This window comes from Oncorhynchus masou, unplaced genomic scaffold (genome assembly GCF_036934945.1).
Source record: "Oncorhynchus masou masou isolate Uvic2021 unplaced genomic scaffold, UVic_Omas_1.1 unplaced_scaffold_1122, whole genome shotgun sequence".
Lineage (NCBI taxonomy): Eukaryota > Metazoa > Chordata > Actinopteri > Salmoniformes > Salmonidae > Oncorhynchus > Oncorhynchus masou.
This window is the reverse complement of record NW_027000955.1, coordinates 171,837-195,956: the sequence shown is the minus strand read 5'-3', so window position 1 is coordinate 195,956 and position 24,120 is coordinate 171,837. Positions and strand designations below refer to the sequence as shown.

The window sequence follows — 24,120 nt, the reverse complement described above, 5'->3', positions numbered from 1 at the left end:
CTACACAGCATTTACAATTACATTGTTTACAAGCAAAGGGTCCAAGTTGGGGCCCTGTGGAGGCGAAATGTTCAGGTTGGGGCCCTGTGGAGGGGAAGGGTCCTGGTTGGGGCCCTGTGGAGGAGAAGGGTCCAGGTTGGGGCCCTGTGGAGGAGAAGGGTCCAGGTTGGGGCCCTGTGGAGGGAAGGGTCCAGGTTGGGGCCCTGTGGAGGGGAAGGGTCCAGGTTGGGGCCCTGTGGAGGGGAAGGGTCCAGGTTGGGGCCCTGTGGAGGGAAGGGTCCAGGTTGGGGCCCTGTGGAGGGGAAGGGTCCAGGTTGGGGCCCTGTGGAAGGGAAGGGTCCATGTTGGGGCTCTGTGGAGGGGAAGGGTCCAGGTTGGGGCCCTGTGGAGGGAAGGGTCCAGGTTGGGGCCCTGTGGAGGGGAAGGGTCCTGGTTGGGGCCCTGTGGAGGGGAAGGGTCCTGGTTAGGGCCCTGTGGGAGGGAAGGGAAGGGTCCAGGTTGGGGCCCTGTGGAGGAGAAGGGTCCAGGTTGGGGCCCTGTGGAGGGGAAGGGTCCAGGTTGGGGCCCTGTGGAGGGGAAGGGTCCAGGTTGGGGCCCTGTGGAGGGAAGGGTCCAGGTTGGGGCCCTGTGGAGGGGAAGGGTCCAGGTTGGGGCCCTGTGGAGGGGAAGGGTCCAGGTTGGGGCCCTGTGGAGGGGAAGGGTTCAGGTTGGGGCCCTGTGGAGGGGAAGGGTTCAGGTTGGGGCCCTGTGGAGGGTCCTGGTTAGGGTCCTGGTTGGGGCCCTGTGGAGGGACGGGTCCAGGTTGGGGCCCTGTGGAGGGGACGGGTCCTGGTTGGGGCTCTGTGGAGGGGGAAGGGTCCTGGTTAGGGTCCAGGTTGGGGCCCTGTGGAGGGGAAGGGTCCAGGTTGGGGCCCTGTGGAGGGTCCTGGTTAGGGTCCTGGTTGGGGCCCTGTGGAGGGGACGGGTCCAGGTTGGGGCTCTGTGGAGGGGAAGGGTCCAGGTTGGGGCCCTGTGGAGGGGAAGGGTCCAGGTTGGGGCCCTGTGGAGGGGAAGGGTCCAGGTTGGGGCCCTGTGGAGGAAGGGTCCAGGTTGGGGCCCTGTGGAGGGGAAGGGTCCAGGTTGGGGCCCTGTGGAGGGGAAGGGTCCAGGTTGGGGCCCTGTGGAGGGAAGGGTCCAGGTTGGGGCCCTGTGGAGGGGAAGGGTCCAGGTTGGGGCTCTGTGGAGGGGAAGGGTCCAGGTTGGGGCCCTGTGGAGGGGAAGTGTCAGGTTGGGGCTCTGTGGAGGGGAAGGGTCCAGGTTGGGGCCCTGTGGAGGGAAGGGTCCAGGTTGGGGCTCTGTGGAGGGAAGGGTCCAGGTTGGGGCCCTGTGGAGGGGAAGGGTCCAGGTTGGGGCTCTGTGGAGGGGAAGGGTCCAGGTTGGGGCCCTGTGGAGGGGAAGGGTCCTGGTTAGGGTCCAGGTTGGGGCCCTGTGGAGGAAGGGTCCAGGTTGGGGCCCTGTGGAGGGTCCTGGTTAGGGTCCTGGTTGGGGCCCTGTGGAGGGGACGGGTCCAGGTTGGGGCTCTGTGGAGGAAGGGTCCAGGTTGGGGCCCTGTGGAGGGGAAGGGTCCAGGTTGGGGCCCTGTGGAGGGGAAGGGTCCAGGTTGGGGCCCTGTGGAGGGGAAGGGTCCAGGTTGGGGCCCTGTGGAGGGAAGGGTCCAGGTTGGGGCTCTGTGGAGGGGAAGGGTCCAGGTTGGGGCCCTGTGGAGGGGAAGGGTCCATGTTGGGGCTCTGTGGAGGAAGGGTCCAGGTTGGGGCCCTGTGGAGGGGAAGGGTCCAGGTTGGGGCCCTGTGGAGGGAAGGGTCCAGGTTGGGGCCCTGTGGAGGGGAAGGGTCCAGGTTGGGGCCCTGTGGAGGGGAAGGGTTCAGGTTGGGGCTCTGTGGAGGGGAAGGGTCCAGGTTGGGGCTCTGTGGAGGGGAAGGGTCCAGGTTGGGGCCCTGTGGAGGGGAAGGGTCCAGGTTGGGGCCCTGTGGAGGGGAAGGGTCCATGTTGGGGCCCTGTGGAGGGGAAGGGTCCAGGTTGGGGCCCTGTGGAGGAAGGGTTCAGGTTGGGGCTCTGTGGAGGGAAGGGTCCAGGTTGGGGCCCTGTGGAGGGGAAGGGTCCAGGTTGGGGCCCTGTGGAGGGACGGGTCCTGGTTGGGGCCCTGTGGAGGGGAAGGGTCCAGGTTGGGGCCCTGTGGAGGGAAGGGTCCAGGTTGGGGCCCTGTGGAGGGGAAGGGTCCAGGTTGGGGCCCTGTGGAGGGGAAGGGTCCAGGTTGGGGCCCTGTGGAGGAAGGGTCCTGGTTAGGGTCCAGGTTGGGGCCCTGTGGAGGGGAAGGGTCCAGGTTGGGGCTCTGTGGAGGGGAAGGGTCCAGGTTGGGGCTCTGTGGAGGGGATAGGTCCAGTTTGGGGCCCTGTGGGAGGGAAGGGAAGGGTGCAGGTTGGGGCCCTGTGGGGGGAGGGTTCAGGTTGGGGCCCTGTGGAGGAAGGGTCCAGGTTGGGGCCCTGTGGGAGGGAAGGGAAGGGTGCAGGTTGGGGCTCTGTGGAGGGAAGGGTCCTGGTTGGGGCCCTGTGGAGGAAGGGTCCAGGTTGGGGCCCTGTGGAGGGGAAGGGTCCAGGTTGGGGCTCTGTGGAGGAAGGGTCCAGGTTGGGGCCCTGTGGAGGAGAAGGGTCCAGGTTGGGGCTCTGTGGAGGGGAAGGGAAGGGTGCAGGTTGGGGCTCTGTGGAGGGGAAGGGTCCTGGTTGGGGCCCTGTGGAGGGGAAGGGTCCAGGTTGGGGCCCTGTGGAGGGGAAGGGTCCAGGTTGGGGCCCTGTGGAGGGGAAGGGTTGAGGTTGGGGCCCTGTGGAGGGGAAGGGTCCAGGTTGGGGCCCTGTGGAGGAAGGGTCCAGGTTGGGGCCCTGTGGAGGGGAAGGGTCCAGGTTGGGGCCCTGTGGAGGGGAAGGGTCCATGTTGGGGCTCTGTGGAGGGGAAGGGTCCAGGTTGGGGCCCTGTGGAGGGGAAGGGTCCAGGTTGGGGCCCTGTGGAGGGGAAGGGTCCATGTTGGGGCCCTGTGGAGGGGAAGGGTCCAGGTTGGGGCCCTGTGGAGGGGAAGGGTTCAGGTTGGGGCTTTGTGGAGGGAAGGGTCCAGGTTGGGGCCCTGTGGAGGGAAGGGTCCAGGTTGGGGCCCTGTGGAGGGACGGGTCCTGGTTGGGGCCCTGTGGAGGGAAGGGTCCAGGTTGGGGCCCTGTGGAGGGAAGGGTCCAGGTTGGGGCCCTGTGGAGGGGAAGGGTCCAGGTTGGGGCCCTGTGGAGGGGAAGGGTCCAGGTTGGGGCTCTGTGGAGGAAGGGTCCAGGTTGGGGCCCTGTGGAGGAAGGGTCCAGGTTGGGGCCCTGTGGAGGGAAGGGTCCTGGTTAGGGTCCAGGTTGGGGCCCTGTGGAGGGGAAGGGTCCAGGTTGGGGCTCTGTGGAGGGGAAGGGTCCAGGTTGGGGCTCTGTGGAGGGAAGGGTCCAGTTTGGGGCCCTGTGGGAGGGAAGGGAAGGGTGCAGGTTGGGGCCCTGTGGGGGGAGGGTTCAGGTTGGGGCCCTGTGGAGGGGAAGGGTCCAGGTTGGGGCCCTGTGGGAGGGAAGGGAAGGGTGCAGGTTGGGGCTCTGTGGAGGGGAAGGGTCCTGGTTGGGGCCCTGTGGAGGGGAAGGGTCCAGGTTGGGGCCCTGTGGAGGGGAAGGGTCCAGGTTGGGGCTCTGTGGAAGGGAAGGGTCCAGGTTGGGGCCCTGTGGAGGAGAAGGGTCCATGTTGGGGCTCTGTGGAGGGGAAGGGAAGGGTGCAGGTTGGGGCTCTGTGGAGGGGAAGGGTCCAGGTTGGGGCCCTGTGGAGGGGAAGGGTCCATGTTGGGGCCCTGTGGAGGGGAAGGGTCCAGGTTGGGGCCCTGTGGAGGAAGGGTTCAGGTTGGGGCTCTGTGGAGGGGAAGGGTCCAGGTTGGGGCCCTGTGGAGGGGAAGGGTCCAGGTTGGGGCCCTGTGGAGGGGACGGGTCCTGGTTGGGGCCCTGTGGAGGGAAGGGTCCAGGTTGGGGCCCTGTGGAGGGGAAGGGTCCAGGTTGGGGCCCTGTGGAGGGGAAGGGTCCAGGTTGTGGCCCTGTGGAGGGGAAGGGTCCAGGTTGGGGCTCTGTGGAGGGGAAGGGTCCAGGTTGGGGCCCTGTGGAGGGGAAGGGTCCAGGTTGGGGCCCTGTGGAGGGGAAGGGTCCTGGTTAGGGTCCAGGTTGGGGCCCTGTGGAGGGGAAGGGTCCAGGTTGGGGCTCTGTGGAGGGGAAGGGTCCAGGTTGGGGCTCTGTGGAGGGGAAGGGTCCAGTTTGGGGCCCTGTGGGAGGGAAGGGAAGGGTGCAGGTTGGGGCCCTGTGGGGGAGAGGGTTCAGGTTGGGGCCCTGTGGAGGGGAAGGGTCCAGGTTGGGGCCCTGTGGGAGGGAAGGGAAGGGTGCAGGTTGGGGCTCTGTGGAGGGAAGGGTCCTGGTTGGGGCCCTGTGGAGGGGAAGGGTCCAGGTTGGGGCCCTGTGGAGGGGAAGGGTCCAGGTTGGGGCTCTGTGGAAGGGAAGGGTCCAGGTTGGGGCCCTGTGGAGGAGAAGGGTCCAGGTTGGGGCTCTGTGGAGGGGAAGGGAAGGGTGCAGGTTGGGGCTCTGTGGAGGGGAAGGGTCCTGGTTGGGGCCCTGTGGAGGAGAAGGGTCCAGGTTGGGGCCCTGTGGAGGGGAAGGGTCCAGGTTGGGGCCCTGTGGAGGGGAAGGGTCCAGGTTGGGGCTCTGTGGAGGGAAGGGTCCAGGTTGGGGCCCTGTGGAGGGGAAGGGTCCAGGTTGGGGCCCTGTGGAGGGGAAGGGTTGAGGTTGGGGCCCTGTGGAGGGGAAGGGTCCAGGTTGGGGCCCTGTGGAGGGGAAGGGTCCAGGTTGGGGCCCTGTGGAGGGGAAGGGTTGAGGTTGGGGCCCTGTGGAGGGGAAGGGTCCAGGTTGGGGCCCTGTGGAGGGGAAGGGTCCAGGTTGGGGCTCTGTGGAGGGGAAGGGTCCAGGTTGGGGCCCTGTGGAGGAGAAGGGTCCAGGTTGGGGCCCTGTGGAGGGGAAGGGTCCAGGTTGGGGCCCTGTGGAGGGGAAGGGTCCTGGTTGGGGCCCTGTGGAGGGGAAGGGTCCAGGTTGGGGCCCTGTGGGAGGGAAGGGTGCAGGTTGGGGCCCTGTGGGGGAGGGTTCAGGTTGGGGCCCTGTGGAGGGGAAGGGTCCAGGTTGGGGCCCTGTGGAGGAGAAGGGTCCAGGTTGGGGCCCTGTGGAGGGGAAGGGTCCAGGTTGGGGCCCTGTGGAGGGGAAGGGTCCAGGTTGGGGCCCTGTGGAGGGGAAGGGTCCATGTTGGGGCCCTGTGGAGGGAAGGGTCCAGGTTGGGGCCCTGTGGAGGGGAAGGGTCCAGGTTGGGGCCCTGTGGAGGGGAAGGGTCCAGGTTGGGGCCCTGTGGAGGGGAAGGGTCCAGGTTGGGGCCCTGTGGAGGAAGGGTCCATGTTGGGGCCCTGTGGAGGGAAGGGTCCAGGTTGGGGCCCTGTGGAGGGGAAGGGTCCAGGTTGGGGCCCTGTGGAGGGGAAGGGTCCATGTTGGGGCTCTGTGGAGGGGAAGGGTCCAGGTTGGGGCTCTGTGGAGGGGAAGGGTCCAGGTTGGGGCCCTGTGGAGGGAAGGGTCCTGGTTGGGGCCCTGTGGAGGAGAAGGGTCCAGGTTGGGGCTCTGTGGAGGGGAAGGGAAGGGTGCAGGTTGGGGCTCTGTGGAGGGGAAGGGTCCTGGTTGGGGCCCTGTGGAGGGAAGGGTCCAGGTTGGGGCCCTGTGGAAGGGAAGGGTCCAGGTTGGGGCCCTGTGGAGGAAAGGGTCCAGGTTGGGGCCCTGTGGAGGGGAAGGGTCCAGGTTGGGGCCCTGTGGAGGGGAAGGGTTGAGGTTGGGGCCCTGTGGAGAGGAAGGGTTGGGGTTGGGGCCCTGTGGAGGGAAGGGTTGGGGTTGGGGCCCTGTGGAGGGGAAGGGTCCAGGTTGGGGCCCTGTGGAGGGGAAGGGTTGGGGTTGGGGCCCTGTGGAGGGGAAGGGTCCAGGTTGGGGCCCTGTGGAGAGGAAGGGTTGGGGCCCTGTGGAGGGGAAGGGTCCAGGTTGGGGCCCTGTGGAGAGGAAGGGTTGGGGCCCTGTGGAGAGGAAGGGTTGGGGCCCTGTGGAGAGGAAGGGTTGGGGCCCTGTGGAGAGGAAGGGTTGGGGCCCTGTGGAGAGGAAGGGTTGGGGCCCTGTGGAGAGGAAGGGTTGAGGCTGGGGCCCTGTGGAGAGGAAGGGTGGGGCCCTGTGGAGGGGAAGGGTTGAGGCTGGGGCCCTGTGGAGAGGAAGGGTGGGGCCCTGTGGAGGGGAAGGGTTGAGGTTGGGACCCTGTGGAGGGGAAGGGTTGGGGCCCTGTGGAGAGGAAGGGTTGAGGTTGGGGGCCCTGTGGAGGGGCACTAGTATAAAACCTGGAACATTTGGAGCCAGTTTCCGGCATTCAGATTAAAAGCCCAGTACTGCATGGACTAAAAACACTTTCAATTTAAAATCTATTTTTCAGTCCAGGATTGGTCTTAATTAACCTGGGTCTGGGAAACTGGCCCCTTAACTCTGAACCGCCAAACAGCCCTTAGGTCTTCAGCATCTATGGAAAAGGACTGTCGTCATGTTTCAATCATTAACTGTGTAAAAATCGCCGGGACTATCATCAAGAATCAAAGGGGCTGTCGTCATGAATCAAAGGGACTGTCATCATGAATCAAAGGGACTGTCATCATGAATCAATGGGACTGTCATCATGAATCAAAGGAGCTGTCGTCATGAATCAAAGGGACTGTCATCATGAATCAATGGGATGGTCATCAAGAATCAATGGGACTGTCGTCATGAATCAATGGGATGGTCATCAAGAATCAATGGGACTGTCATCAAGAATCAATGGGATTGACTATGTTTGCCTGCATCTGTTCAGATAGAGCTGTATAATCTAGATCCTGCTTTTGTTCAGGGAATGTACTATACTGTACAATCTATGTCAAGTTGAACCACTCTACAACTAAGAGGGACTGGTTGTTGTGGAACTAAGAGGGACTGGTTGTTGTGGAGTGAAGAGGGATTGGTTGTTGTGAAGCTAAGAGGGACTGGTTGTTGTGGAGCGAAGAGGGACTGGTTGTTGAGGAGCGAAGAGGAACTGGTTGTTGTGGAGCTAAGAGGGACTGGTTGTTGTGGAGCGAAGAGGGACTGCTTGCTGTGGAGCTAAGAGGGACTGGTTGCTGTGGAGCGAAGAGGGACTGGTTGTTGTGGAGCTAAGAGGGACTGGTTGTTGTGGAGCTAAGAGGGACTGGTTGTTGTGGAGCGAAGAGGGACTGGTTGTTGTGGAGCTAAGAGGGACTGGTTGTTGTGGAGCTAAGAGGGACTGGTTGTTGTGGAGCTAAGAGGGACTGGTTGTTGTGGAGCTAAGAGGGACTGGTTGTTGTGGAGCTAAGAGGGACTGGTTGTTGTGGAGCTAAGAGGGACTGGTTGTTGTGGAGCTAAGAGGGACTGGTTGTTGTGGAGCTAAGAGGAACTGGTTGTTGTGGAGCTAAGAGGGACTGGTTGTTGTGGAGCTGAGGGACTGGTTGTTGTGGAGCGAAGAGGGACTGGTTGTTGTGGAGCTGAGGGACTGGTTGTTGTGGAGCTAAGAGGAACTGGTTGTTGTGGAGCTAAGAGGGACTGGTTGTTGTGGAGCTAAGAGGAACTGGTTGTTGTGGAGCTAAGAGGGACTGGTTGTTGTGGAGCTAAGAGGGACTGGTTGTTGTGGAGCTGAGGGACTGGTTGTTGTGGAGCTAAGAGGGACTGGTTGTTGTGGAACTAAGAGGGACTGGTTGTTGTGGAGCGAAGAGGAACTGGTTGTTGTGGAGCTGAGGGACTGGTTGTTGTGGAGCTGAGGGACTGGTTGTTGTGGAGCTGAGGGACTGGTTGTTGTGGAGCTGAGGGACTGGTTGTTGTGGAGCTAAGAGGGACTGGTTGTTGTGGAACTAAGAGGGACTGGTTGTTGTGGAGCTAAGAGGGACTGGTTGTTGTGGAGCGAAGAGGGACTGGTTGTTGTGGAGCTAAGAGGGACTGGTTGCTGTGGAGCTAAGAGGGACTGGTTGCTGTGGAGCTGAGGGACTGGTTGTTGTGGAGCTAAGAGGAACTGGTTGTTGTGGAGCTAAGAGGAACTGGTTGTTGTGGAGCTGAGGGACTGGTTGTTGTGGAGCTAAGAGGGACTGGTTGTTGTGGAGCTAAGAGGGACTGGTTGTTGTGGAGCTAAGAGGGACTGGTTGTTGTGGAGCTGAGGGACTGGTTGCTGTGGATATGAGGACCCCCCTCCCCTCCCACAGAGAAACAGACACAAGCATCTGTGAGGTCAGGGTTCTTCTTTCCTTGTAGTCAGCTACAGGTAGATTTTTATTTAAACTGAGTCAATTCAACAGCCACTCCATTGTTCTTCCACTGACAAATTGTCTTCCTGCTGTACCAGATAAACTCCACTATTAACACTGTTGCTTCTGTATCGTATCGACTCATTTTGTTAATTTTTGTTTCTTTCTACTGTTTGTAATTATTGTAATTAATAAAAAATGTGATTTTTATTAAATATGTTGTGGCTATCAGAACCTCTTGAACAATGCCTCTTCACTCTCACCAAGTCCCTACAGAATAGTCATCAGCTTGAAGAACTCAAGATGCTCCATAGGAAGCATTGGCAGTAAAGAAAATAGGCCGTACCACTCATAACCACTAGAGGTCAGGCTAAACCTGGGTCTGGTGTACTACCACTCATAACCACTAGAGGACATGCTAAGCCTGAGACTGGTGTACTACCACTCATAACCACTAGAGGTCAGGCTAAACCTGAGACTGGTGTACTACCACTCATAACCACTAGAGGTCAGGCTAAACCTGAGACTGGTACTGCCACTGGATCTGTTACATGTGTGTATACACCCACTTTAGTATTACTTTGAGATGTTTTATTTTAAACGTGGTGACACCTGTAGTTTCCACTTTTTCAGTCCTTTTTACAGGAACCAATCATGAAGTTCCCACTCTTCTTTTCTTTCAGTGTATGTTTAACCCTCCATCGGGTCCCCCAGATAGCATATTAACACGCCGTAAGTCATGAAATAAATATTTAGAATAACAGGAAATTAACATTAAAACTGCAGATTTTTCTCTGTCTCATTTCAAAATGTGTAGAATAGCAGGAAATTAGATCAGAGAATCTTGAAAGTCGAGACAATCCTTGTCCGGCATGGAAAATGTATTTTTTATATTTTTTTATAGAGAATATACTTGTTTTGGGAATTTTATAAATACATTGAATGTTATTTATTTCAGTCAGTCTGGAAATGCCCTTGTTTGGAGCAAAGGATCCCAATTTCAAACTCTCCAAAAGTGTGTATATATATATATATATATATATAAAATTGTCAATAAATGGATATTAACTGAAAAATTATCTGATGTAGTTTCTTACAATAGCTCTCTGTGACTTTAAAGAATATTTATCTCAAAATTGTGATTCTGAAAAGATGAGCCTGGAGATTTGGTCAATTGTTGTCAACACCACTGTTCTACAACATATGCTTAAACAAGGGAAGTATCTGCTGTGCAAGTCCTAAGGGATAATGTTTGTTTTATAAATGTGAAAGAAATTAGCCTTTGAGCATTTCATAGTTATATAAAACAAAACAAAAATAAGCCTGGAGAAGACAGTAGGTCTGGAGGAGCAGCAGACTTTCTGGTCTGTCTAGTCTGTCTAGTCTGTCTGGTACTGTCTGGTACTGTCTGGTCTGTCTAGTCTGTCTAGTCTGTCTGGTCTGTCTGGTCTGTCTCGTCTGTCTGGTACTGTCTGGTCTGTCTAGTCTGTCTAGTCTGTCTGGTCTGTCTAGTCTGTCTAGTCTGTCTAGTCTGTCTGGTCTGTCTAGTACTGTCTGGTACTGTCTGGTCTGTCTAGTCTGTCTAGTCTGTCTGGTCTGTCTGGTCTGTCTAGTCTGTCTAGTCTGTCTAGTCTGTCTGGTCTGTCTAGTCTGTCTGGTCTGTCTGGTACTTTCTAGTCTGTCTGGTCTGTCTGGTACTGTCTGGTACTGTCTGGTCTGTCTGGTACTGTCTAGTCTGTCGAATCTGTCTGGTACTGTCTGGTCTGTCTGGTACTGTCAGGTACTGTCTGGTCTGTCTGGTCTGTCTGGTCTGTCTGGTCAGTCTGGTACTGTCTAGTCTGTCTGGTACTGTCTGGTCTGTCTGGTACTGTCTGGTCTGTCTGGACTGTCTGGTTTGTATAGTCTGTCTGGTACTGTCTGGTCTGTCTGGTACTGTCTGGTCAGTCTGGTACTGTCTAGTCTGTCTGGTACTGTCTGGTCTGTCTGGTACTGTCTGGTCTGTCTGGTACTGTCTGGTCTGTCTGGTACTGTATAGTCTGTCTGGTACTGTCTGGTCTGTCTGGTCTGTCTGGTCTGTCTGGTACTGTCTGGTCAGTCTGGTACTGTCTGGTCTGTCTGGTACTGTCTGGTCAGTCTGGTACTGTCTAGTCTGTCTGGTACTGTCTGGTCAGTCTGATACTGTCTAGTCTGTCTGGTACTGTCTGGTCTGTCTGGTACTGTCTGGTCTGTCTGGACTGTCTGGTTTGTATAGTCTGTCTGGTACTGTCTGGTCTGTCTGGTACTGTCTGGTCTGTCTGGTCTGTCTGGTACCCTCTGGTCTGTCTGGTACTGTCTGGTATTGTCTAGTACTGTCTGGTACTGTCTAGTACCCTCTGGTCTGTCTGGTACTGTCTGGTCTGTCTGGTCTGTCTCATACTGTCTGGTCTGTCTTGTACTGCCTGGTCTGTCTGGTACTGTCTGGTATTGTCTGGTACTGTCTGGTCTGTCTGATATTGTCTGGTCTGCCTGGTACTGTCTGGTCTGTCTGGTCTGTCTGGTCTGTCTGGTACTGTCCAGTCTGTCTAGTACTGTCTGGTCTGTGTGGTATTGTCTTGTCTGTCTGCTACTGTCTGGTCTGTCTAGTACTGTCTGGTCTGTATGGTCGGTCTGGTCTGTCTAGTACCCTCTGGTCTGTCTGGTACTGTCTGGTCTGTCTGGTCTGTCTAGTCTGTCTAGTACTGTCTGGTCTGTCTGGTCTGTCTAGTACCCTCTGGTCTGTCTGGTCTGTCTGGTACTTTCTGGTCTGTCTAGCACCCTCTGGTACTGTCTGGTACTGTCTGGTCTGTCTGGTCTGTCGAGCACTGTATGGTCTGCCGAGTACTGTCTGGTCTGTCTGGTACTGTCTGGTCTGTCTAGTACTGTCTGGTCTGTCTGGTTATATCTGGTCTGTCTAGTACCCTCTGGTACTGTCTGGTACTGTCTGGTCTGTCTAGTACTGTCTGGTCTGTCTTGTCTGTCTCATACTGTCTAGTACTGTCTTGTCTGTCTGGTCTTCCTGGTCTGTCTAGTACTGTCTGGTACTGTCTGGTCTGTCTGGTACTGTCTGGTCTGTCTGGTACTGTATGGTCTGTCTGGTACTGTCTGGTCTGTCTAGTACTGTCTGGTCTGTCTAGTACTGTCTGGTCTGTCTGGTCTGTCTGGTCTGTCTAGTACTGTCTGGTCTGTCTGGTACTGTTTGGTCTGTCTGGTCTGCCAGGTACTGTCTGGTCTGTCTGGTATTGTCTAGTACTGTCTGGTACTGTCTGGTATTGTCTGGTACTGTCTGGTATTGTCTGGTCTGCCTGGTACTGTCTGGTCTGTCTGGTCTGCCTGGTCTATCTGGTCTGTCTGGTACCCTCTGGTCTGTCTGGTACTGTCTAGTACTGTCTAGTACTGTCTGGTCTGTCTGGTACTGTCTGGTACTGTCTGGTCTGTCTGGTCTGTCTGGTACTGTCTGGTCTGTCTGGACTGTCGAGTACTGTCTGTTCTGTCAGGTACTGTCTGGTCTGTCTGGTACTGTCTGGTCTGTCTAGTACCCTCTGGTCTGTCTGGTACTGTCTGGTCTGTCTGGTACTGTCTGGTCTGTCTGGTACTGTCTGGTCTGTCTGGTCTGTCTGGTAATGTCTGTTCTGTCTGGTACTGTCTGGTCTGTATAGTACTGTCTGGACTATCTGGTCTGCCTGGTACTGTCTGGTACTGCCTGGTCTGTCTGGTACTGTCTGGTACTGCCTGGTCTGTCTGGTCTGTCTGGTACTGTCTGGTCTGTATAGTACTGTCTGGACTATCTGGTCTGCCTGGTACTGTCTGGTACTGCCTGGTCTGTCTGTCTGGTACTGTCTGGTCTGTCTGGTCTGTCGAGCACTGTATGGTCTGTCGAGTACTGTCTGGTATTGTCTGGTCTGTCTGGTACTTTCTGGTCTGTCTGGTATGTCTCGTACCCTCTGGTCTGTCTGGTCTGTCTGGTACTGTCTGGTCTGTCTGCTCCTGTCTGTTCTGTTTTGTACTTCTGGTCTGTCTGGTACTCTCTGGTACTGTCTGGTCTGTCTGGTCTGTCTGGTCTGTCTGGTACTCTCTGGTACTGTCTGGTACTGTCTGGTCTGTCTGGTCTGTCTGGTCTGTCTGCTCCTGTCTGTTCTGTTTAGTACTGTCTGGTCTCTCTAGTACTGTCTGGTCTGTCTGGTACTGTCTGGTCTGTCTCGTCTGTCTGGTCTGTCTGGTACTGTCTAGTACTTTCTGATCTGTCTGGTACTGCCTGGTCTGTCTGGTACTGTCTGGTCTGTCTCGTCTGTCTAGTACTGTCTGGTACTGTCTGGTACTGTCTGGTACTGTCTGGTCTGTCTGGTCTGTCTGGTCTGTCTGGTCTGTCTAGTACTTTCTGATCTGTCTGGTACTGCCTGGTCTGTCTGGTACTGTCTGGTCTGTCTCGTCTGTCTGGTCTGTCTGGTACTGTCTGGTCTGTCTGGTACTGTCTGGTCTGTCTCGTCTGTCTGGTACTGTCTGGTCTGTCTGGTCTGCCCGGTCTGTCTGGTACTGTTTGGTCTGTCTAGTACTGTATGGTCTGTCTGGTACTGTCTGGTCTGTCTGGTCTGTCTGGTCTGTCTGGTACTGTCTGGTCTGTCTGGTCTGTCTTGTACTGTCTGGTCTGTCTGGTCTGTCTGGTACTGTCTGGTCTGTCTGGTCTGTCTTGTACTGTCTGGTCTGTCTGGTCTGCCCGGTCTGTCTGGTCTGTCTGGTCTGCCCGGTCTGTCTGGTACTGTCTGGTCTGTCTGGTACTGTCTGGTCTGTCTGGTCTGTCTTGTACTGTCTGGTCTGTCTGGTCTGTCTGGTACTGTCTGGTCTGTCTGGTCTGTCTTGTACTGTCTGGTCTGTCTGGTCTGTCTGGTATTGTCTGGTACTGTCTGGTACTGTCTGGTACTGTCTGGTACTGTCTGGTACTGTCTGGTACTGTCTGGTCTGTCTGGTACTGTCTGGTCTGTCTGGTCTGTCTGCTCCTGTCTGTTCTGTTTAGTACTGTCTGGTCTGTCTGGTCTGTCTGGTCTGTCTGGTACTCTCTGGTACTGTCTGGTCTGTCTGGTACTCTCTGGTACTGTCTGGTCTGTCTGGTCCTGTCTGGTCTGTCTGGTACTGTCTGGTCTGTCTGCTCCTGTCTGTTCTGTTTTGTACTTCTGGTCTGTCTGGTACTCTCTGGTACTGTCTGGTCTGTCTGGTCTGTCTGGTCTGTCTGGTACTCTCTGGTACTGTCTGGTACTGTCTGGTCTGTCTGGTCTGTCTGGTCCTGTCTGTTCTGTTTAGTACTGTCTGGTCTCTCTAGTACTGTCTGGTCTGTCTGGTATTGTCTGGTCTGTCTAGTACTTTCTGATCTGTCTGGTCTGTCTCGTCTGTCTGGTACTGTCTGGTCTGTCTCGTCTGTCTGGTACTGTCTAGTACGGTCTAGTACTGTCTGGTCTGCCGCGTCTGCCTGGTCTGTTTGTTATTGTCTGGTCTGTGTGGTCTGTCTGGTTTGTTCGGTCTGTCTGGTACTGTCTAGTATTGTCTGGTCTGTCTAGTACTAACTGGTCTGTCTGGTCTGTCTCACACTGTCTGGTACTGTCTGGTACTGTCTGGTCTGTCTGGTACTGCCTGGACTGTCTGGTCTGCCTGGTACTGTCTGGTCTGTCTGGTCTGTCTGGTACTGCCTGGACTGTCTGGTCTGCCTGGTACTGTCTGGTACTGCCTGGTCTGTCTGGTACTGTCTGGTATTGTCTGTTATTGTCTGGTCTGTCTAGTCTGCCTGGTTCTGCCTGGTCTGTCTGGTCTGTCTGGTACTTTCCGGTCTGTCTCGTACTGTCTGGTCTGTCTGGTCTGTCTGGTATTGTCTGGTCTGTCTCGTACTGTCTGGTCTGTCTCGTACTGTCTGGTCCGTCTGGTATTGTCTGGTCTGTCTGGAACTGTCTGGTCTGTCTAGTACTGTCTGGTCTGTATGGTCTGTATGGTCTGTCTAGTACCCTCTGGTCTGTCTTGTACTGTCCGGTCTGTCTGGTACTTTCTGGTCTGTCTGGTCTGTCTGGGATTGTCTGGTCTGTCTGATGCTTTGTGGTCTGTCTGGTCTGTCTGGGACTGTCTGGTCTGTCTCGTACCCTCTGGTCTGTCTGGTACTGTCTAGTACTGTCTGGAAGTGTCTGGTCTGTCAAGTACTGTCTGGTCTGTCTGGTACTGTCTGGTCTGTCTGGTACTGTCTGGTCTGTCTGGTCTGTCTAGTACTGTCTGGTACTTTCGGGTACTGTCTGGTCTGTCTAGTACTGTCTGGTACTGTCTGGTCTCTCTGGTACTGTCTGGTCTGTCTGGTACTGCCTGGTCTGTCTGGTCCTGTTTGGTCTGTCTAATACTGTATGGTCTGTCTGGTCTGTCCAGTACTGTCTAGTTTGTCTGGTAATGTCTGGTCTGTCTAGTCTGTCTGGTCTGTCTGGTACCCTCTGGTCTGTCTGGTACTGTCTGGTCTGTCTGGTACTGTCTGGTATTGTCTGGTCTGTCTAGTACTGTCTGATCTGTCTGGTACTGTCTGGTCTGTCTGGTACTGTCTGGTCTGTCTGGTCTGTCTTGTACTGTCTGGTCTGTCTGGTCTGTCTGGTACTGTCTGGTCTGTCTGGTCTGTCTTGTACTGTCTGGTCTGTCTGGTCTGTCTGGTACTGTCTGGTCTGTCTGGTCTGTCTGGTATTGTCTGGTACTGTCTGGTACTGTCTGGTACTGTCTTGTACTGTCTGGTACTGTCTGGTACTGTCTGGTACTGTCTGGTACTGTCTTGTACTGTCTGATCTGTCTGGTCTGTCTGGTACTGTCTGGTCTCTCTGGTACTGTCTGGTCTGTCTGGTCTGTCTGGTCTGTCTAATACTGTCTAGTTTGTCTGGTAATGTCTGGTCTGTCTGCTCCTGTCTGTTCTGTTTTGTACTTCTGGTCTGTCTGGTACTCTCTGGTACTGTCTGGTCTGTCTGGTCTGTCTGGTCTGTCTGGTACTCTCTGGTACTGTCTGGTACTGTCTGGTCTGTCTGGTCTGTCTGGTCTGTCTGCTCCTGTCTGTTCTGTTTAGTACCGTCTGGTCTCTCTAGTACTGTCTGGTCTGTCTGGTATTGTCTGGTCTGTCTATTACTTTCTGATCTGTCTGGTACTGCCTGGTCTGTCTGGTACTGTCTGGTACTGTCTGGTCTGTCTCGTCTGTCTGGTACTGTCTAGTCTGTCCAGTACTGTCTGGTCTGTCTGGTCTGTCTGGTCTGTCTGGTATTGTCTGGTCTGTCTGGTACTGTCTGGTACTGTCTGGTCTGTCTGGTCTGTCTAGTACTGTCTGGTACTTTCGTGTACTGTCTGGTCTGTCTAGTACTGTCTGGTACTGTCTGGTCTCTCTGGTACTGTCTGGTCTGTCTGGTACTGCCTGGTCTGTCTGGTCCTGTTTGGTCTGTCTAGTCTGTCCAGTACTGTCTGGTCTGTCTGGTCTGCCCGGTCTGTCTGGTCTGTCTGGTCTGTCCAGTACTGTCTAGTCTGTCTGGTACCCTCTGGTCTGTCTGGTACTGTCTGGTCTGTCTGGTACTGTCTGGTATTGTCTGGTCTGTCTAGTACTGTCTGATCTGTCTGGTACTGTCTGGTCTGTCTGGTACTGTCTGGTCTGTCTCGTCTGTCTGGTCTGTCTGGTACTGTCTAGTCTGTCCAGTACTGTCTGGTCTGTCTGGTCTGCCCGGTCTGTCTGGTCTGTCTGGTCTGCCCGGTCTGTCTGGTACTGTCTGGTCTGTCTGGTCTGTCTGGTACTGTCTGGTCTGTCTAGTACTGTCTGGTCTGTCTGGTACTGTCTGGTCTGTCTAGTACTGTCTGGTCTGTCTGGTCTGTCTGGTACTGTCTGGTCTGTCTGGTCTGTCTTGTACTGTCTGGTCTGTCTGGTCTGTCTGGTATTGTCTTTTACTGTCTGGTACTGTCTGGTACTGTCTGGTACTGTCTGGTACTGTCTGGTACTGTCTTGTACTGTCTGATCTGTCTGGTACTGTCTGGTCTGTCTGGTCTGTCTGCTCCTGTCTGTTCTGTTTAGTACTGTCTGGTCTGTCTGGTCTGTCTGGTCTGTCTGGTCTGTCTGGTACTCTCTGGTACTGTCTGGTCTGTCTGGTCTGTCTGGTACTCTCTGGTACTGTCTGGTCTGTCTGGTCCTGTCTGGTCTGTCTGGTACTGTCTGGTCTGTCTGCTCCTGTCTGTTCTGTTTTGTACTTCTGGTCTGTCTGGTACTCTCTGGTACTGTCTGGTCTGTCTGGTCTGTCTGGTCTGTCTGGTACTCTCTGGTACTGTCTGGTACTGTCTGGTCTGTCTGGTCTGTCTGGTCTGTCTGCTCCTGTCTGTTCTGTTTAGTACTGTCTGGTCTCTCTAGTACTGTCTGGTCTGTCTGGTATTGTCTGGTCTGTCTAGTACTTTCTGATCTGTCTGGTACTGCCTGGTCTGTCTGGTACTGTCTGGTCTGTCTAGTACTTTCTGATCTGTCTGGTACTGCCTGGTCTGTCTGGTACTGCCTGGTCTGTCTGGTACTGTCTGGTCTGTCTCGTCTGTCTGGTACTGTCTAGTACTGTCTGGTCTGCCGCGTCTGCCTGGTCTGTTTGTTATTGTCTGGTCTGTGTGGTCTGTCTGGTTTGTTCGGTCTGTCTGGTACTGCCTGGACTGTCTGGTCTGCCTGGTACTATCTGGTACTGCCTGGTCTGTCTGGTACTGTCTGGTATTGTCTGGTCTGTCTAGTACTAACTGGTCTGTCTGGTCTGTCTCACACTGTCTGGTACTGTCTGGTACTGTCTGGTCTGTCTGGTACTGCCTGGACTGTCTGGTCTGCCTGGTACTGTCTGGTCTGTCTGGTCTGTCTGGTACTGCCTGGACTGTCTGGTCTGCCTGGTACTATCTGGTACTGCCTGGTCTGTCTGGTACTGTCTGGTACTGTCTGTTATTGTCTGGTCTGTCTAGTCTGCCTGGTTCTGCCTGGTCTGTCTGGTCTGTCTGGTACTTTCCGGTCTGTCTCGTACTGTCTGGTCTGTCTGGTCTGTCTGGTATTGTCTGGTCTGTCTCGTACTGTCTGGTCTGTCTCGTACTGTCTGGTCCGTCTGGTATTGTCTGGTCTGTCTGGAACTGTCTGGTCTGTCTAGTACTGTCTGGTCTGTATGGTCTGTATGGTCTGTCTAGTACCCTCTGGTCTGTCTTGTACTGTCCGGTCTGTCTGGTACTTTCTGGTCTGTCTGGTCTGTCTGGGATTGTCTGGTCTGTCTGATGCTTTGTGGTCTGTCTGGTCTGTCTGGGACTGTCTGGTCTGTCTCGTACCCTCTGGTCTGTCTGGTACTGTCTAGTACTGTCTGGAAGTGTCTGGTCTGTCAAGTTCTGTCTGGTCTGTCTGGTACTGTCTGGTCTGTCTGGTCTGTCTGGTACTGTCTGGTCTGTCTGGTCTGTCTAGTACTGTCTGGTACTTTCGGGTACTGTCTGGTCTGTCTAGTACTGTCTGGTACTGTCTGGTCTCTCTGGTACTGTCTGGTCTGTCTGGTACTGCCTGGTCTGTCTGGTCCTGTTTGGTCTGTCTAATACTGTATGGTCTGTCTGGTCTGTCCAGTACTGTCTAGTCTGTCTGGTACTGTCTGGTCTGTCTGGTACTGTCTGGTCTGTCTGGTCTGTCTGGTACTGTCTAGTCTGTCTAGTCTGTCTGGTCTGTCTGGTACCCTCTGGTCTGTCTGGTACTGTCTGGTCTGTCTGGTACTGTCTGGTATTGTCTGGTCTGTCTAGTACTGTCTGATCTGTCTGGTACTGCCTGGTCTGTCTGGTACTGTCTGGTCTGTCTCGTCTGTCTGGTACTGTCTAGTCTGTCCAGTACTGTCTGGTATTGTTTGGTCTGTCTAGTACTGTCTGGTACTGTCTGGTACTGTCTGGTCTGTCTGGTCTGTCTGGTCTGTCTGGTACTGTCTGGTCTGTCTGGTACTGTCTGGTCTGTCTGGTCTGTCTAGTACTGTCTGGTCTGTCTGGTCTGTCTGGTACTGTCTGGTCTGTCTGGTACTGTCTGGTCTGTCTGGTCTGTCTTGTACTGTCTGGTCTGTCTGGTCTGTCTGGTACTGTCTGGTACTGTCTGGTACTGTCTGGTACTGTCTTGTACTGTCTGATCTGTCTGGTACTGTCTGGTCTGTCTGGTCTGTCTGCTCCTGTCTGTTCTGTTTAGTACTGTCTGGTCTGTCTGGTCTGTCTGGTACTCTCTGGTACTGTCTGGTCTGTCTGGTCTGTCTGGTACTCTCTGGTACTGTCTGGTCTGTCTGGTACTGTCTGGTACTGTCTGGTACTGTCTGGTCTGTCTGCTCCTGTCTGTTCTGTTTTGTACTTCTGGTCTGTCTGGTACTCTCTGGTACTGTCTGGTCTGTCTGGTCTGTCTGGTCTGTCTGGTACTCTCTGGTACTGTCTGGTCTGTCTGGTCTGTCTGCTCCTGTCTGTTCTGTTTAGTACCGTCTGGTCTCTCTAGTACTGTCTGGTCTGTCTGGTATTGTCTGGTCTGTCTAGTACTTTCTGATCTGTCTGGTACTGCCTGGTCTGTCTGGTACTGTCTGGTCTGTCTCGTCTGTCTGGTACTGTCTAGTCTGTCCAGTACTGTCTGGTCTGTCTGGTCTGTCTGGTCTGTCTGGTATTGTCTGGTCTGTCTGGTACTGTCTGGTACTGTCTGGTCTGTCTGGTCTGTCTAGTACTGTCTGGTACTTTCGTGTACTGTCTGGTCTGTCTAGTACTGTCTGGTACTGTCTGGTCTCTCTGGTACTGTCTGGTCTGTCTGGTACTGCCTGGTCTGTCTGGTCTGTCTGGTCTGTCTTGTACTGTCTGGTCTGTCTGGTCTGTCTGGTACTGTCTGGTCTGTCTGGTCTGTCTAGTACTGTCTGGTCTGTCTGGTACTGCCTGGTCTGTCTGGTCCTGTTTGGTCTGTCTAATACTGTATGGTCTGTCTGGTCTGTCCAGTACTGTCTAGTCTGTCTGGTACCCTCTGGTCTGTCTGGTACTGTCTGGTCTGTCTGGTACTGTCTGGTATTGTCTGGTCTGTCTAGTACTGTCTGATCTGTCTGGTACTGTCTGGTCTGTCTGGTACTGTCTGGTCTGTCTCGTCTGTCTGGTCTGTCTGGTACTGTCTAGTCTGTCCAGTACTGTCTGGTCTGTCTGGTCTGCCCGGTCTGTCTGGTCTGTCTGGTCTGCCCGGTCTGTCTGGTACTGTCTGGTCTGTCTGGTACTGTTTGGTCTGTCTAGTACTGTATGGTCTGTCTGGTACTGTCTGGTCTGTCTGGTCTGCCCGGTCTGTCTGGTCTGTCTGGTACTGTCTGGTCTGTCTAGTACTGTCTGGTCTGTCTGGTCTGTCTGGTACTGTCTGGTCTGTCTGGTCTGTCTTGTACTGTCTGGTCTGTCTGGTCTGTCTGGTCTGTCTTGTACTGTCTGGTCTGTCTGGTCTGTCTGGTACTGTCTGGTACTGTCTGGTACTGTCTGGTACTGTCTGGTACTGTCTGATCTGTCTGGTACTGTCTGGTCTGTCTGGTCTGTCTGCTCCTGTCTGTTCTGTTTAGTACTGTCTGGTCTGTCTGGTCTGTCTGGTCTGTCTGGTCTGTCTGGTCTGCCCGGTCTGTCTGGTCTGTCTGGTCTGTCTGGTCTGTCTGGTCTGTCTGGTCTGCCCGGTCTGTCTGGTCTGTCTGGTCTGCCCGGTCTGTCTGGTCTGTCTGGTACTGTCTGGTCTGTCTAGTACTGTCTGGTCTGTCTGGTCTGTCTGGTACTGTCTGGTCTGTCTGGTCTGTCTTGTACTGTCTGGTCTGTCTGGTCTGTCTGGTCTGTCTTGTACTGTCTGGTCTGTCTGGTCTGTCTGGTACTGTCTGGTACTGTCTGGTACTGTCTGGTACTGTCTGGTACTGTCTGGTCTGTCTGGTACTGTCTGGTCTGTCTGGTCTGTCTGCTCCTGTCTGTTCTGTTTAGTACTGTCTGGTCTGTCTGGTCTGTCTGGTACTCTCTGGTACTGTCTGGTCTGTCTGGTCTGTCTGGTACTCTCTGGTACTGTCTGGTCTGTCTGGTCTGTCTGGTACTGTCTGGTACTGTCTGGTCTGTCTGGTCTGTCTGCTCCTGTCTGTTCTGTTTTGTACTTCTGGTCTGTCTGGTACTCTCTGGTACTGTCTGGTCTGTCTGGTCTGTCTGGTCTGTCTGGTACTCTCTGGTACTGTCTGGTACTGTCTGGTCTGTCTGGTCTGTCTGGTCTGTCTGCTCCTGTCTGTTCTGTTTAGTACCGTCTGGTCTCTCTAGTACTGTCTGGTCTGTCTGGTATTGTCTGGTCTGTCTAGTACTGTCTGATCTGTCTGGTACTGCCTGGTCTGTCTGGTACTGTCTGGTCTGTCTCGTCTGTCTGGTACTGTCTAGTCTGTCCAGTACTGTCTGGTCTGTCTGGTCTGTCTGGTCTGTCTGGTATTGTCTGGTCTGTCTGGTACTGTCTGGTCTGTCTGGTACTGTCTGGTCTGTCTAGTACTGTCTGGTACTTTCGGGTACTGTCTGGTCTGTCTGGTCTGTCTGGTACTGTATGGTCTGTCTGGTACTGTCCGGTCTGTCTGGTACTGTCTGGTCTGTCTAGTCTGTCTGGTCTGTCTGGTCTGTCTGGTACTGTCCAGTCTGTCTGGTACTGTCTGGTACTGTATGGTCTGTCTGGTACTGTCTGGTCTGTCTGGTACTGTCTGGTCTGTCTAGTCTGTCTGGTCTGTCTGGTCTGTCTGGTACTGTCTAGTCTGTCTGGTACTGTCTGGTCTGTCTAGTACTGTCTAGTCTGTCTAGTCTGTCTGGTCTGTCTATTACTGTCTGGTCTGTCTGGTACTGTCAGGTACTGTCTAGTCTGTCGAGTCTGTCTGGTACTGTCTGGTACTGTCTGGTCTGTCTAGTACTGTCTAGTCTGTCTGGTCTGTCTAGTCTGTCTAGTACTGTCTGGCCTGTCTGGTACTGTCTAGTCTGTCTAGTCTGTCTAGTCTGTCTGGTCCCTCTGGTCTGTCTGGTACTGTCTGGTCTGTCTGGCCTGTCTGGTACTGTCTGGTCTGTCTGGTCTGTCTGGTCTGTCTGGTACTGTCTGGTCTGTCTGGTACTGTCTGGTACTGTCTTGTAATGTCTGGTCTGTCTGGTCTGTCTAGTCTGTCTGGTCTGTCTGGTACTGTCTGGTCTGTCTGGTCTGTCTGGTCTGCCTAGTACTGTCTGGTCTGTCTGGTACTGTCTGGGTCTGTCTGGTCTGTCTGGTCTGTCTGGTACTGTCTGGTCTGTCTGGTCTGTCTGGTACTGTCTGGTACTGTCTTGTAATGTCTGGTCTGTCTGGTACTGTCTAGTCTGTCTGGTACTGTCTGGTCTGTCTAGTACTGTCTAGTCTGTCTGGTCTGTCTGGTCTGTCTAGTACTGTCTGGTCTGTCTAGTACTGTCTGGTCTGTCTGGTACTGTCTGGGTCTGTCTGGTCTGTCTGGTACTGTCTGGTCTGTCTGGTCTGTCTGGTACTGTCTGGTACTGTCTTGTAATGTCTGGTCTGTCTGGTACTGTCTGGTCTGTCTGGTCTGTCTGGTACTGTCTGGTACTGTCTGGTACTGTCTGGTCTGTCTGGTACTGTCTGGTCTGTCTGGTACTGTCTGGTACTGTCTTGTAATGTCTGGTCTGTCTGGTCTGTCTGGTCTGTCTGGTACTGTCTGGTACTGTCTTGTAATGTCTGGTCTGTCTGGTCTGTCTGGTACTGTCTGGTCTGTCTGCTCCTGTCTGTTCTGTTTAGTACCGTCTGGTCTCTCTAGTACTGTCTGGTCTGTCTGGTATTGTCTGGTCTGTCTAGTACTGTCTGATCTGTCTGGTACTGCCTGGTCTGTCTGGTACTGTCTGGTCTGTCTCGTCTGTCTGGTACTGTCTAGTCTGTCCAGTCTGGTCTGTCTGGTCTGTCTGGTCTGTCTGGTCTGTCTGGTATTGTCTGGTCTGTCTGGTACTGTCTGGTCTGTCTGGTACTGTCTGGTCTGTCTAGTACTGTCTGGTACTTTCGTGTACTGTCTGGTCCTGTTTGGTCTGTCTAATACTGTCTGATCTGTCTGGTACTGTCTAGTCTGTCCAGTACTGTCTGGTCTGTCTGGTCTGCCCGGTCTGTCTGGTACTGTCTAGTCTGTCTGGTACCCTCTGGTCTGTCTGGTACTGTCTGGTCTGTCTGGTACTGTCTGGTATTGTCTGGTCTGTCTAGTACTGTCTGATCTGTCTGGTACTGTCTAGTCTGTCCAGTACTGTCTGGTCTGTCTGGTCTGCCCGGTCTGTCTGGTCTGTCTGGTCTGCCCGGTCTGTCTGGTACTGTATGGTCTGTCTGGTACTGTCTGGTCTGTCTAGTACTGTCTGGTCTGTCTGGTCTGTCTGGTACTGTCTGGTCTGTCTGGTCTGTCTTGTACTGTCTGGTCTGTCTGGTCTGTCTGGTCTGTCTTGTACTGTCTGGTACTGTCTGGTACTGTCTGGTACTGTCTGATCTGTCTGGTACTGTCTGGTCTGTCTGGTCTGTCTGCTCCTGTCTGTTCTGTTTAGTACTGTCTGGTCTGTCTGGTCTGTCTGGTACTCTCTGGTACTGTCTGGTCTGTCTGGTCTGTCTGGTACTCTCTGGGACTGTCTGGTCTGTCTGGTCTGTCTGGTACTGTCTGGTCTGTCTGGTACTGTCTGGTCTGTCTGCTCCTGTCTGTTCTGTTTTGTACTTCTGGTCTGTCTGGTACTCTCTGGTACTGTCTGGTCTGTCTGGTCTGTCTGGTCTGTCTGGTACTCTCTGGTACTGTCTGGTACTGTCTGGTCTGTCTGGTCTGTCTGGTCTGTCTGCTCCTGTCTGTTCTGTTTAGTACCGTCTGGTCTCTCTAGTACTGTCTGGTCTGTCTGGTATTGTCTGGTCTGTCTAGTACTTTCTGATCTGTCTGGTACTGCCTGGTCTGTCTGGTACTGTCTGGTCTGTCTCGTCTGTCTGGTACTGTCTAGTCTGTCCAGTATGGTCTGTCTGGTCTGTCTGGTCTGTCTGGTCTGTCTGGTATTGTCTGGTCTGTCTGGTACTGTCTGGTACTGTCTGGTCTGTCTAGTACTGTCTGGTACTTTCGGGTACTGTCTGGTCTGTCTGGTCTGTCTGGTACTGTATGGTCTGTCTGGTACTGTCTGGTCTGTCTGGTCTGTCTGGTCTGTCTGGTCTGTCTGGTACTGTCCAGTCTGTCTGGTACTGTCTGGTACTGTATGGTCTGTCTGGTACTGTCTGGTCTGTCTGGTACTGTCTGGTCTGTCTAGTCTGTCTGGTCTGTCTGGTCTGTCTGGTACTGTCTAGTCTGTCTGGTACTGTCTGGTCTGTCTAGTACTGTCTAGTCTGTCTAGTCTGTCTGGTCTGTCTAGTACTGTCTGGTCTGTCTAGTACTGTCTGGTCTGTCTGGTACTGTCAGGTACTGTCTAGTCTGTCGAGTCTGTCTGGTACTGTCTGGTACTGTCTGGTCTGTCTGGTCTGTCTAGTCTGTCTAGTACTGTCTGGCCTGTCTGATACTGTCTAGTCTGTCTGGTCTGTCTGGTCTGTCTGGTCTGTGTAGTCTGTCTGGTCTGTCTGGTACTGTCTGGTCTGTCTGGTACTGTCTGGTCTGTCTGGTCTGTCTGGTCTGTCTGGTACTGTTTGGTCTGTGTAGTCTGTCTGGTACTGTCTTGTAATGTCTGGTCTG

At 54.5% G+C, this 24,120-nt stretch overlaps 1 protein-coding gene across 1 annotated transcript in view; it reads right to left on the bottom strand.

Moving 5' to 3' along the window:
* Nucleotides 1-24,120, bottom strand: part of LOC135529221 (basic proline-rich protein-like) — a 39,079-nt gene continuing 14,959 nt past the window's right edge. The window contains exons 2-7 of the mRNA XM_064958072.1: nucleotides 3,671-4,093; nucleotides 3,383-3,513; nucleotides 2,150-2,641; nucleotides 685-1,009; nucleotides 263-441; nucleotides 1-144 (exon numbers count right to left, since the gene is read on the bottom strand). Coding sequence (XP_064814144.1) covers nucleotides 1-144; nucleotides 263-441; nucleotides 685-1,009; nucleotides 2,150-2,641; nucleotides 3,383-3,513; nucleotides 3,671-4,093 — 1,694 coding nt within the window. The remainder of the gene's footprint in view (nucleotides 145-262; nucleotides 442-684; nucleotides 1,010-2,149; nucleotides 2,642-3,382; nucleotides 3,514-3,670; nucleotides 4,094-24,120) is intronic.